This window comes from Canis lupus, chromosome 10 (genome assembly GCF_011100685.1).
Source record: "Canis lupus familiaris isolate Mischka breed German Shepherd chromosome 10, alternate assembly UU_Cfam_GSD_1.0, whole genome shotgun sequence".
In the NCBI taxonomy this organism is placed as follows: domain Eukaryota; kingdom Metazoa; phylum Chordata; class Mammalia; order Carnivora; family Canidae; genus Canis; species Canis lupus.
The window spans coordinates 21,011,550-21,024,301 of record NC_049231.1 but is presented as its reverse complement, the minus strand read 5'-3'; the positions used below and the strand labels follow the sequence as shown (position 1 = coordinate 21,024,301).

General features: G+C 62.3%; 1 protein-coding gene across 1 annotated transcript; it reads left to right on the top strand.

The window, feature by feature from the left end:
* Positions 1 to 640: 640 nt before the first annotated feature.
* LOC119873719 (collagen alpha-1(I) chain-like) lies at positions 641 to 12,146 on the top strand. The gene is made up of 8 exons (XM_038551562.1): positions 641 to 2,061; positions 2,181 to 2,555; positions 2,625 to 3,186; positions 9,086 to 9,203; positions 9,382 to 9,515; positions 9,650 to 9,937; positions 10,305 to 11,189; positions 12,003 to 12,146. Exons 1-8 carry the CDS (start codon positions 641 to 643, stop codon positions 12,144 to 12,146), a joined length of 3,927 nt encoding a protein of 1,308 aa, XP_038407490.1.
* The last annotated feature ends 606 nt before the right edge of the window (positions 12,147 to 12,752 follow it).

Sequence of the window (12,752 nt, the reverse complement as noted above, 5' to 3'; positions counted from 1 at the left end):
GGCTGGTTGTCAGCAGCTGTGAAAAGTGAAAGTTGGTCAGCATTTCAATGAAAAGATGAACTGGAAAACATTTCTACTCCATTTTATAAAACTCGAATTTTCTCACAGAAATGAGAAAAGTGGTCCCTAGAAAGAGGCCAACGTAAGAGCTTAGCACCCGGGGAAGCAATTTCGGAAGATTCCTTAATATTAATATATCTCAGACTTTTGCCCGCCCCCCCTCCACAAAACCATGTTTGTGGTGTGTGTGTGTGTGTGAGTGTGTGTGTGGGGGGTCCAGTCACAATTCAAGGTCAAGGTCACAGGGATCTAGGGAACTTCCGAGGTGGGTCAGTGGGCAGCCCAGGCCCTGGCAAGGCTGCCCCAGCTGCCCAAGCCCAGCCCTGCCTCGGGCAGCCGGTTCCCTCTTTCTGGGCAGTCCAATCCAATATAGAATGGAGTTTCCTGGGAAGCAGGGCACACGAGGAACTTTTGAATGTACCAATGGCATAAAAAGTATATATATTTTTATGACAACGAGCAAGTTTCAATTGGTTGACAGAAATGGCGAGATGTGACGTCAAGGGACACTGGTTAGAATGCCAAGGCCGGCTGGGGGGGGGCGGGGGGGGGAGGGAGACAGGCACAGAGAGACATTGGGATGGGACCCAGGAGGCCTTGTTCCTCTTGGGCCCCCGTCGCGGGCGTCCGGGGACAGCCAGGTCCATCTGGCTCTGGGAGAGGGCATGCCCGCACAGGGGCACAGGGAGAGGGGTCCGGGCATGATGACCCGGTGTCGTCCCGGAGCGCCAGGGGCCCAGGCCGGCCTGTCTGCGGGGAAACCACTCAGGCGCCCCCGCAGAGCCGGCAGAAGCCGCGGCGGCCTCCTTGGCGTTATAAGCGGTGTCGCGACCCCCGGGCGGGGCGCGGGCCGGAGCCGCGCGGGCCCCGGGCTGTTGCAGTGCGGGCGGGCGCGGAGAGCGCGAAGCTGCGGCCTAGAACTTCTCCCCGCAGCTCCTCCGCCCCGGGCCAGGGGAGCAGGAAGTTGCTTCTGCGGGGAAGGAAGAGCGCGAGCTCGGAGCTGGGCAGCGGCCCTGGGCACCGTGCCCCCGCCATCCCACGCCTTCCCGGCACCCAGAGGGCACCCCCCTCCGCCAGGCACCTTGCGCGCCCCCTCGGTCTCCGGGCTCGGTGCGCCCCCCGCCCCCCCATCGCCCCTGGCCAGGCGCCCCTCCCTCCGCCGGACCCGCGCGGTCCGCAGAGCCACCGCGGGGTCGCCCTGGCGCGCACCCTGCCCTGCGGGAAGCCCGCCGCCGCCGGAGCCGCGAGCCCCGACCGGGGACCTCGTCTAGAGCTCCGGGGCACACGCCGGCCCCTGCGGAGCCGAGCCGGCCACCCTCGCACAGGGTCCGCGCGCAGGCCGGAGGCCGTCGGTCCGCCCGGGGTCCCCGAGCTCGGCCCGAGCCTGCGCGCGCGCCCCGCTGCCCGCAATCATGGCAGCCGGCGCCTCGGAACGCAGCGGCCCAGCGCGCTCCGGCCGCCGCCTCGGTGCCAGGGCGGCCCGGCGAGCAGGGGCCGGGGCTCGCGCCGCCCGCCCCCCGCCCCCGCAGCCGCGCAGCCCGGGGCGCGGAGCCGGAGGCCGGCGGGGGTCCTCGCGGCGCGGTGCCCCCCGGACGCGCCGGCTGGCGGGCGGGGCCGCGGGCCGGGGGCGCGCGGCGGGGAGCGCCCGGGTCGGCGTGCCCGCGGGGGCGCGCACGCGGGGCTGCGGGGCGAGGCGCGGGGCTCGGGCGGCGAATCCGCTGCTCGCGCCGCCCGCCCCGCCCGCGCGCGCCGGGCCCGGGAGGAGGGTGCGCGGCGGAGCGGGAGCGGCAGCGGCAGCGGCAGCGGGGGCGGGCGGGGGGGGGGCGATCCGGGGAGGGGCCGCGGCCCGTCCTCGCCCGCAGCGGGCACGGCCAGGGGGCCCCGGAGGCCTCGTTGGTATTCCGGGCACAGCCGAAGCCTTGACCTCCCCGCGGAACAGAGGCGCCCGGGCGCGCGGGCACGGCCGCCGTCCCCGGGAGGTCTCTCCCGGCTGCGGGGCCCGTAGGCGCCTTGCTTCCCCCCCACCTCCGCGTCCCCTCCTCTCCGGGTCCCCCGTACCCCCTCCCCCGCCCCGATCCGGCGGCGAAGGGGTGGGCAGGGAAACGCGCTCTCTGGGACAGGTGCCAACTCCGAGACAAAAGACATAAAATAGGCGGCAACGTGGGAAGCGCGGCCGGCGCGCTCGGGCGGGGACGGAGGCGCCGCGGGGGCCGCATCCTCGGTGCCGACCGGGGAAAGTTTGGGAAGTCGCCGCGGCGGCTTCGCAGCGGCGGGGGACGCGCGGGCCGGGCCGCCCTCCGCGCCGCGCTCGCCCTCTCCGCGCCGCTGCTGAATAATTCATGGCGCGGCCGCCGGCCATTAGCATGCACCGGGCGCGCGGCGCGTCTGTGCCAAGCCGCCGCCGCCGCCGCATTCGGCGCCCGGGCCGCGCCAGACGAGCGGCCGCGCGGCAGCCGGGCCCGCGCCGTCCCCGCGCCCGCCCGGCGGCGCCCATTGTGCCCGGGCCGCGCCGCCCGCCGCCCCGCGCCGCCCCGCGCAGCCCCGCGCCCGCCCGCAGCCCGCAGCCCGCAGCCCGCAGCGCGCCCGACGGCCCGGCTCCGCAAGTTGGGGCCCGCGCCGCCCGCCCGCCCGGGAGCACGGGAACTTGGAGAAAGTCGCGGGGCGCCCCGGCCCGGACCCCCGCCGCAGGGCGTGGGCGCCCCCCGGCCCGGCGCGCTTTCGGTTTCGCCCCGGACAAAGGTCCCCCGGGGCGCGAGGCGCGGCCGCGGGGACCCGGTGCTGCCGGCGCTCCCCGGCCGGGTCCGCTGGCTCCTCTCGGGCCGGCCCGCGTCGGGAGGGCAGGGGCGGCGAGGCCTGGCGCGCGCCTCGCCCGGCCGCCCGCGCCCCCCAGCCGTGCCGCCCTGCCCGGAGTTGCGGGAGGTGGCTCCGCGCGCGCGGAGGAGGCCGGCGCGGGGACAGGGCGCACGCCCGGGGCCGGGGCCGGGGCCGGGGCCGGGGCCGGGGCCGAGCGGGCAGGACAGCGCAGCGCCCTCCGCGTCCCGGCGCGTCCCTCCGCCAAGGGCAGGGCGGTCGACCTGCGTGTCCCGGGTCACCGCCGCGTTGCGTTCCCGGCGACTCCTGAGGATGGTAAGTGCATCTCTCACTTTCGCTACTTAGTGACTATTTAAATATTAATGAAGGGATTTCTAAGAAGAGCCAGTCGGGCAGGCCTTCCGCCGACCCCACCGACCGACCGACCGACCCACCCGACCGGGGAGGTTGCCCTGGAGCCCGAAGCCTGGCCAGCTTGGCGACACCTCCACGGCCGGCCGTCATCAAAATGCAGGAACTTGTTATTTGTGAAATACAGTTTCAGATCTCAGGTGTGTGCGCCCCATTTGCGGGAGAGAATCTGGCTGAACACGGAAAACAGCGTTAGCAGGCACCTCCGGCTGAATGGGGGGGAAAAAAAAGAAAGCGTCTGTGTGTAGGTTTGATGTGTTTGGAAGGATTATCTGGGAGCTACAATCCCTTTTTGAAAAAATAGACCTCTTTCTATTCCCTTTCTAAACCAGCGAAAGCGCTGCTTCTTTTATTTATTTTACTTTATTTATTTTATTCTTATTTTATTTTTCTGCTGGTCAAGCATTTATGGAGAGCCGATTTCGGGGCCCGCAGTCAAGCGTTGGCCGCCACTGGGCCGGTTGAGTGAAAGGCCCTTGTGTGGAGGCTTTTGTTTATGGTGGCATAAAACGAAAAACAACTCATAACTTTTCGTAATAAATCCCCCTTTATAGGTGGCTCACACACAGGCCCAGCCGGCGGCCCTGGGGGAGTTTGTGGGAAGCAAGAAATGGGTGAAGGAATGCGCGTTTGCCGTAATTACAGGGTTGTAAGGTAACGCCGAAATTAATTTCTTCAAAGTTGGGTTTCAGAAGCCAGGGCGGTCTCTGCAGGCCAGCACCATCTTCGTTTTATTTTAGTTCGTTGGTCCTGGCCATTTGGGATTTTAAAATGCATGTTTGTACTCGTGTGTACCTATCCTGTTAAAGTGAAACCCATCCCGGGGTGGGGGCTGGCAGGGAGAGGAGGCCAGCGGCGGGATTAAGCCCACTTTTTAATACCATCGTATCACAGGTGCGATTTCCCCTTTGCTCTCCCCATCTTATTGATGTGGTTTGGAGAGCCTTAATGGGTGCTTTGACCACAAAATAATGGGCTGGGGGTGGGGGTGCTGTTTCCATAACGCCCCAGAGTTGTGAGCTGGCACCTAAAGGCCGTGTTTCCGGGAACGTGGACAGGGGCCTGAGTGGCCCAGGCCTGCCTCATGACAACCTCTCCCCAGGCTGCCTGTTTCCCTAGAGCCCAGGGAGGAACCCAGAGGAACGAGGAGACCATTTCAGCAAGACCTAGCCAACCCACGCGCAGAGGCCGAAAGTTTGCTTCGGTGCTACAGAGCACACCCTGCCGCTACCTGCTGCCCCCCCCACACCCCCTGCAACCTCCCCACCTCCCCCATTTTCAATTTTTATTTATGACTCCTGTATCAGAGGCAGTTAGCAGACCTGAATCCCGGGTGGGACATTCAGGAGGCATCTCGGGAACGGGGGTGCAGCTGCTGAAGTCGTTGCCACTCGAGCCGGGAGCTGTCGCTTGGCATTGGCAGTGACCCGGTTAGAAATCGGAAGAAGCTCAAGTTCCAGCTGACCGTCGCCTGCAGAACTCGGGAGATGTTTTACCCGGGTGCAGGGATGACCTCTGACATACCTCGTGATGGGCAGGAAGGTGTGGCATTCTGCTGATGCCCAACGAGGGGCAGCCCTGGCTTCTTCTCCCTGGGCCGATGGGAACAGGGAAAGGCCTGAGGGCCTGAGAATCTAGGGAAGCACCCCCAGGGTCCCTTAGTGGGGAGTTCCCGGCTCCGGAGGCCCATGTCCCCGGCCAGAGTGTGCCCCTGGAGTGTGATGGGTGGGGAGTCCCTAGTAAACAGTGCCGCCCCCCACCCCACCCCCACACCCCGGATGGAAGCACTGCCCGGGCACCAACGCTGTCCTGTCCTGCCTTTGTCCTTCGTACTTGGAGCCAGCCCAGTCCTAGTGGAGACTTGAGCCCCCTGGGGCTTCTTACTGTGTCGGGATATCCCATCCAGGCAACATTTATTTTTGAGGACATGCACAGCAGAGTCGAGGTTCTGAGAAGGAACTGGTGCCTTGTCTTGGGTTTGTCACTTCTGGATTTAATAGGAAGAATGTGTGGAGCAGGGGGACAGGGTCTTATGGACTGGGGTGGGCTAGTGGGAAATGACCCTGGAGTGTCTGCTTTTGTTTTAAACCAGGGCCAGCCTCCGGGTCTTTCCTCGCCTGTGCTTGGGGCCGAGTCATGCCCAGCCTTTGGCCACTTGAAGCCCCAGATCCTGGGTGAGGGGTCTTCAGGGTGCTGGTGGGGCCCGGCAGCTCAGCACAGGCAGTGTGGCGAAGGGGCCCTAACTGTGGTCAAGTTCCTCTCACCACCTGAGCAGGTGTAGGTGGCAGTTTGCTTTGCTCAGCAGGAACAGCAGGGAGCTGCGGCAGGATCACTTTTTGGGTCTGTGTGATTTGCACCCTTGATGGGGCAGTCGGTGAACCGGGCTCGCTTGCTCCTATCCTTGGGAGGATTCTGGGGCCTTCTCTGCCCTGGTGTGGATGAGGCCTGCCTGGAAGGCCGTCCCTGGGGCTCAGGGAGGGTCCCCAGGGCTTTGCCTACCCTGACAGGCACTGTTCCTGAGCGAGTCCTCCCCGGTGTCCAGGGAAACCCACGTGTGCCCCTAGTGAGGGACCGTGTTTGGGGAGGGAGGGAGGCCCTTGCAGGCCAGCCAGGAAAACGTCTTATAACCATCATGCTGGATTTTCGTTGGGCTTAGAGGGTGGACTTGCATGTTTGGGGAGAATGGAGAATATTGTCGTAGGAACCCCACGGACCAGGGGTGTCCTGGCTCACGTCGGGCAGCTCCCAACCCGGCTCCTGCTCCTGGCTCCCTGTGTGACCAGGGACAAGGCCCCTCACCGCCCTGGGCCTGTACTCTGAGCCCTGGCACCAACCTCGGAGGGTCATTTGGAGTGTCCAGCCTGCGTTCTTCCCGCGAAGCACAGTTCCTGGCACGTGGCAGGGATGCCATAAAGCGTGCTGCTGTTGTACATGGTAATCGCCATGTTTATTGCTAGAGATTATTATACTTTTGAGTTTCTAAGAAACAGTCCGGTTTTGGTTTCACTGCAAAGGATGCCTATGAGTTTACCCTCCACGCCTGCGGCCCCCCTGTCCTGCAGGCAATGGTGCAAGGTGAACTTTGATATTTTCTATCGGGTGGAATGCCAGGAGCTTGCAAAGCCAGGGCTTCCCTTGTCACAGGGACTTGGCTGGGATGCACTGGGTATACTAGATGGGAGCAAGGCCTCGTGAGGTCCTGGGACGTGGTCACCGAGGAAGGAGTAGACTCCCCCCACCCCCAGAATGGCACTTGAGGAGCCCACTCGGGTGCTGACCACGGGGTCTGACCTGTGCCTCTCACCTCTTCAGGGTCCAGGGGTGGGGTGGGGGTTAAAATTGAGGGCAGGACATCACCACTTGGGCGTCTAGAGTGGCCACACCAGCTGGCAACTCGGGTGGCAATGTGGTAGGGGCGTTTCACCACTGGTGAGCTAATTGCTCTTTGGCCGAATACAAGCGTACGTTGACCAGAACGCTTCGTCGAGGAGACTCTTACCTCTTAGCTGATGATTCAAGAAGACCCAGCAAGACTGCCCTTTCTCAAAACATGCTATTGGGACAAGAAAGGAGCCCGGGCATCGGCCTGGCTTGCTGATGTTATGGAGCAGAGGAAAGAGAAAACGCAACAACTGTCTCTGAGCAAAGACAATGGATCTTTTATATGAAATACTTATTTCCAGGGCTGACCAGTGTCCCGTTGGCTGGGATGGTGGAGCTCGAGTTTCTGGGTATCACAGGCCCTGAGAACCCAGTCAGGGATGGAGATTTATAGAAAGGGAGAAAAGAAAGTCCCCTGACCCGTGGTTCTTGGGAAATTCAGTGGGAACGTCTGGCTTTCTTTGTTGAGTGGAGGCTAAACTTTCTCAAGTTTAATTTTTTCCTTCTGTGATCTCTTTCGCAAGACTGCGGGGGTGCGTTTGCAGGCACCAGAAAGGTAGCCAGGTTTCAGGTTTGAGATGGTGACCTGGATGGGCCAGGCCCGATGGGCTTTTGTCTGCTGGGGGGTGAGGGGGAGGGCAGGTAGTCCCTCTTAGAATGGAAGTGAGGAAAACCCAGACCATAAGAGGTGACCGCACCATCGAGGGCGATTTCGGATGGTATTTGTGACTCTCTGGGGCCCTTGGCTCCTCCCAGAGCCCATTGTCCGATGCATTTGGGTGCCGTGTGCAGGTTATCAGAGAGCCTGGCCTGCCGTGGTTAAGCCACACACCAACCCTCAAATACCCTCCCCGGCTGGAGAGAGGGTGTGTTTGTAACTCCTGACAAACGGGCGCAGAGCTAGCACCGGATGGATGTTTTCTGAATTACCAAAATGAACAGAATTCCACTCTGAGGCTTATTATCCACCAGCCATCTCCCTCTTGCCCGCTCTGCCGCGGTAGATAGCGTTCAACCCCGATTCCTGCTAAATCCATGGCCTGGCCTTGGTGCGGCCAGGAAGGCACCCTGAGAAGCAGGGCCCGGCTCCCAGGCTCACGTCAGGGACTCAGAGGAGCTGATCCAGCTGGGGCCCGAAGTGAGTTCAGTATCCTCCTGGCGTTGGGACGTTGGGAAGGCTGCGGTGGATAATCGGCCTGGGATCCCTGCCAGCTAAGGGGGTCCTCAGTCTGGACACCCCTGCGAAGTGGGTGAGGACAGGGGAGGGAGTGGCCCCATTCGGGGTGAGGGATGAGAGTCCCCTCCCCGCCAAGCTTCTCCTTCACCCAGAAGTCTTTGTTGGCAGATGATGATGTTTGGCTTTCAAAAATGAGGTTTCGTTTTTTAAAGCTGCTTTTATGCGGTTTCTGTTTTTGGTTGTTTGGGTTTTTTTGTTTTGTTTTTTGCTTTTTGGTTTTTTTGTTTTTTTTTTTTTTATCCTGGAGCCGCTTAGCTGTGGCCTGTTTAACCTGCCCACCCCCACCCCCTCCCCCCCAAAATGCAATGAAGAGAGCACTCTTTTGGGGGTGACCGAAACAGCATCTAAGGCCACGGGTGGATTTGGTAAAATCGAGGTGGAAAAGACTGGAACGGTGTGTCATGAGGCAGAAAAAAACCCTCTGACACAGGCTTTTATTCACGCAGTGGGGGCAGTTTCAGAAGTAAACGCCTTAGGGTCTCACTCTGAGATTCTGGATGGCAGGCTTGTTTGCGCCGGATTCCGGACGGGTCAGAAACCCGCGTGGCTCCAGTAATCCAGCCCTTGAGCCGCCAGCCGGGCCTGCTGCTCCGTCGGCGGCGGCTGAGAGGTTGGTTCTCTGAGTAGACATGTGAGCAGCAGAGGCAATGATTATTATTGTGGTTGGAAATGTGTGCATGGCATTTACAAAGTGAAACAGCCTTCCTCTTCTTCTTCTTCTTTTTTTTTTTTAAGCAGTGATAGAATTTTCCCTTAAGAGTAAAAAAGGAACGCTGTGCCTGATGCCTTTGGCTCCTAACGCTGGGGCTGGGTTTTTTCGGTGAAACGCCCTTTCTTGATTCTGGGATCTCAGATGGCAGGACGAGCATTTAGCTGAAATATTTACCTGCTGATTTGGGGCTCTTAAATCTCGATTCGTCTTACATGTGTTTAACGGCGATATTTACATTCAAATCAGCCTTTTATAATTACATTTTAAATTATAATAAAATGATGGTGCCGGGCTTCAGTCTCCCTTACGCTTTTTAGCAGAGAGACGCTGGTGCGAGTGGCGTGCGGGTGCACAGCGGGTGCACATCACGTCACCCGGAGCCGCCTGGGCTTCTGGCCCGCGGGAACTTGCGTGTGTCCTGAGCATGTCACGGGCAGCGCGTGTCACCTGTGGAGCCCTCCCCGCCCTGCCAGGAGGAGGACTTGTGTCTGGGGATGCTGGCCCTGGCTGACACAGCGGCGATGCTGCCAAACCTCACGCCGGAGGGTTCCAGCCCAGAAGGGCCTGATCGGGCCCTGCCACCTGCCGGAGGTGCTGTGTCCTGAGCCCCACGCTGGGCTGGAGGCCGTTACCTCCCGGGCGGCCGGCTGGCACAGCAGAGGCCGCTTCTGCTGCGTGATCGCGTGTGCGAGGGTGCAGTGTGTGTCGGGGTCGCGCCACCCGCCGCCTCCCGGCCATGACCCAGCTACCGCCTGGTGTCCTCTGTCAGGGGCCAGCCCCAAAATGGCCACCTGGTTTCCAGCGGCCTTCCCCGTGGAGCGTGGGGGGACCCTCTCCTCCCGGGGGCCCGGCTGTTGGCAGCTGTGCCAAGCCGTTCCTGGAATGGAATTCCCGGCGTTCCTGGTCAGGCGCGTGGCATCGGAATCCTACCTGCTTTGTCTCTGGCATCAGCTGGCGGGCTGGTCACGTGGTGGTGTGCGTGAGACCAGAGCCCGAGGACCGGAGGGCCCCTCCTGGGCGGCCTCCTTGTTGCTCAGTCGCCGTGCCGGCCCCCCTCCTCCGCGGGCACGACTGCATCGGAACCTGGGCTCCCGTCCCCCGCTGCTCGGGCGTCCAGACGGCCCCTGACCCCAGTCATCACCGACAGGAAGGCTTGCGAGCGGGACTGCAGGCCCAGCCCGGCCACTCCCTGCAGGGCCGGCCCTGCTGGCCGGGGCCGCCGGCCGGGGGAGCCCCCGTGTCACACGCACAGCCCTGCGGCTCAGCCGCCGCAGGGGCACGGGGCCTGGCCACATAAAGGGCTGAGGGACAGACGCGAGCAGACGGTGTGGCCACACGGATGTGGCCCGGATGCCTCCAGCAGGGGACAGCCAAATGTGATCAGTCTCCAAATAAAAGCACCACGTGAACCCCTCAGGCCGCTGACGGGGCAAGGGCCAGGGCCGGGCTCTCTCCACCTTGAGGCCGAGTGGGTGGCCAGGATTGGCTTTGGTGGCGGCTGAGAAGGTGTGGGGCCGGCCTGGGCTCTGGATGCCTGTGCCCTCGCGGGCAAGGCCAGCAGCTCCTGGGTGCCCGCCCCTCTGTGTGCATCTTTCACTCTGTCATCCGGTAGCCCCCAGCGGTAGGAGCTGTTCTATCCCCCGTTCCTTCTGTGGATGGGGAAACTGAGGCCCGGGAGCTGGTGTGGCACAGGGTCGGGCGGCCACGCGGACACAAGGCCGACCCCGAGCCCTGGCGCGGACTCCGGGCCCGGATGGCACGGCCCCCCCGGGGGGGCATCCGCTGGAACGGGCTCGCGGGGAGGCCGGGGGCCCAGGGAGCTGTTGGGGGGGCCCCCCCGCCGGGGAGCCCGCCGGGCGCTGGCCGCCGCCGCCCCGCTCCTCCTCGGGCCAGCGCGGGAACAATGCGGCCTCTATGCCCGGAGCGGACCCGGGCCGCCCGGACTCCGGAGCAACATGGCGCCCAGGCCGCGCCGCCTGGCCCCGGGGAGGGCTGGCGCCTGGGCCGGGCCTGGGCCGGGCCAGCTCCCCGGCCTCCTCGGGCCGGCCGCTGAGTGGCCAGCCGCGCCTGCCGCCTCCGCCCTCTCCCGCCTCCCCCTGCCTGGTGGTGGGTTCGGGGGTCCGGCCCACCCGCCTCTGCCACGTCTGCCATCCTCCCGGCACCCAGGAGCATCTTTCAAAAATTCCCGGTGGGCGGGGCCGAGCCGCAGCGGCCGCCTCTGGCCCCCCCTCCCCGGGCAGCCAGTGCCAGATGAGAGCAGGAGACAAAAGTAGCATTTTCCTCGTCCTCCTGGGCTGGCAGCAGAGCCTCCCCCAGCACCACTTGGCTCCTGGCAGCCCTGCCTCCGGGGGCCGGGGTGGCCGAGGCCCAGGCCGCGGCGGCCGAGACCGGGGCAGCGATGGCCGAGGGTGGCCAGGGAGAGCAGGACGCCTGCGGGCCCGGCGGCGTGGGGCTGGCACCTGGGGACGGCCTGCTGGCCGGCGGGACCCCCCACCCCCCGCGGTGCCCGGCCTGGCCAGGGGGCACCGTGGGCACGTCCTTGCGTTGGAGAAAGCTCCTCAGCCTCCTGCACCTTGGGTAAGTCACCTTCTTCCCTTCTCCCCGGCTGGAGACAAGCCGATGGCTCTGCCATCTTGTGCTGGGTGCCTGTTACGTTTCCTTGCCTCTAATTGGTTATCCGAAATTCAAAATTCTATTTCCGACCCCCCCCCCACACCCAATCTTCAGTGAAGTAATAAGCCTTTCCAAAAACTGCAGGGAAAATGCAGAAGCCAAGCCCATTTATTTTTAAGATCCAAAGCTCTAGGCTTTGGGAATCACAATAAAAATGAATGTTTGTTATTTCACAGTAGCCGTGTGTTCAATTATCATTGGAACGAGTGTTTCAGGAGGTATTAATAGGCACGGCCTGCTCGTTCCCGCTCACTCAGATTGGTTTGTCGTGGGGCGCCTCGTTATTATTATTACTGTTGTTGTTAATATTATTATTTTAATTTTTGGTGGTGCCAGGAGTGGCAGAGGGAAAAACACCAAGGCGCCCATGCTCCTCCCAGCAAACTCCTCGGCAGGCAAGGCTGGGCTGGCACACGGGAGGGTGGGTTCTGCATTGAGAAACAGAGGCCCTTTTATTTTATCCGGCATCTTTAATGCTGCCATGTCCACAGTTTAGGGATGCAGTTCTTTTCTCCCTTTCGTTTTATTTTATTTCGGGTGACGGCGGCAGGGAGGGGGGGGGTGGCCGGGAGAAAAAAGAAGGCTCTTTTCGGCTCCCGGCTCAGTATGGGGAAAATCTTTTAGGTTGTTTTGTGCTTTGTTTTTTTAAACACTTATTTAAGCCCGGGGATTCCGCCTAACGGTGCCATGCCCAGCTCATAACCACCCTGCCCACAGGCGGTGCTTGGGGTGCACGTGGGCACGTCCAGCACACAGACCCTCGGGGGCCCCGAGTGGTCCGGGGCCAGCCTGTGCCAGATGCCGTCCCGGGTTCCCATCTGCAGGACTGTGGGCCGAGACACTGGGCTGTCCAGGGCCTGAACCGGGGCCAGCGGTGGCAGGGAGGTGGGAGTCCCTCGAAGACCTTTGCGCCCCCAGACCACGCTGCTGCCGGGGTCCCAAAGCTGAGCTCCGTGGTTGCCCGAGTTTCTCAGGCTGGTCCCTGACCCTTCAGAAAGGCTGAACCTTTTCATTTAAAAGGTGGATTTTACAGAGTTCAGCTCTGACTTAACTCCATCCTCTGCCAGGCTGACAAAAGCGCCCACAGATTCAGCCTGGTTTTCCCCCCATGTCTGAGGGTAGCAAGGGTCTTGATTTATGGAATATGGAAAATCGGGCCCAGAAAGTTCTAAATTGCAACCGAGAAGAAAATTCTCACGTAAATACATCTTTGTTTTCCTAATTCGGAGGCGTTGGGCCCTGTCTGTGTGGGTCTGAGCAGCCGGCCGGGGCAGATACCACCAAACATGAAAGTGAGCTCAGCTCACACAAGGACTATCACGGCTGCTTTTGTTCGTAGATTAGACAGCAGTCGATACTGGAGGTTTGGGGCTGCAGAGACAGGCGTATAGAGCAGAGATAATTAAAACATTTTCATGATTGTGACAGCCACATTCTGCTGCTGCAAGCTGGAAGATCGTTGTACCC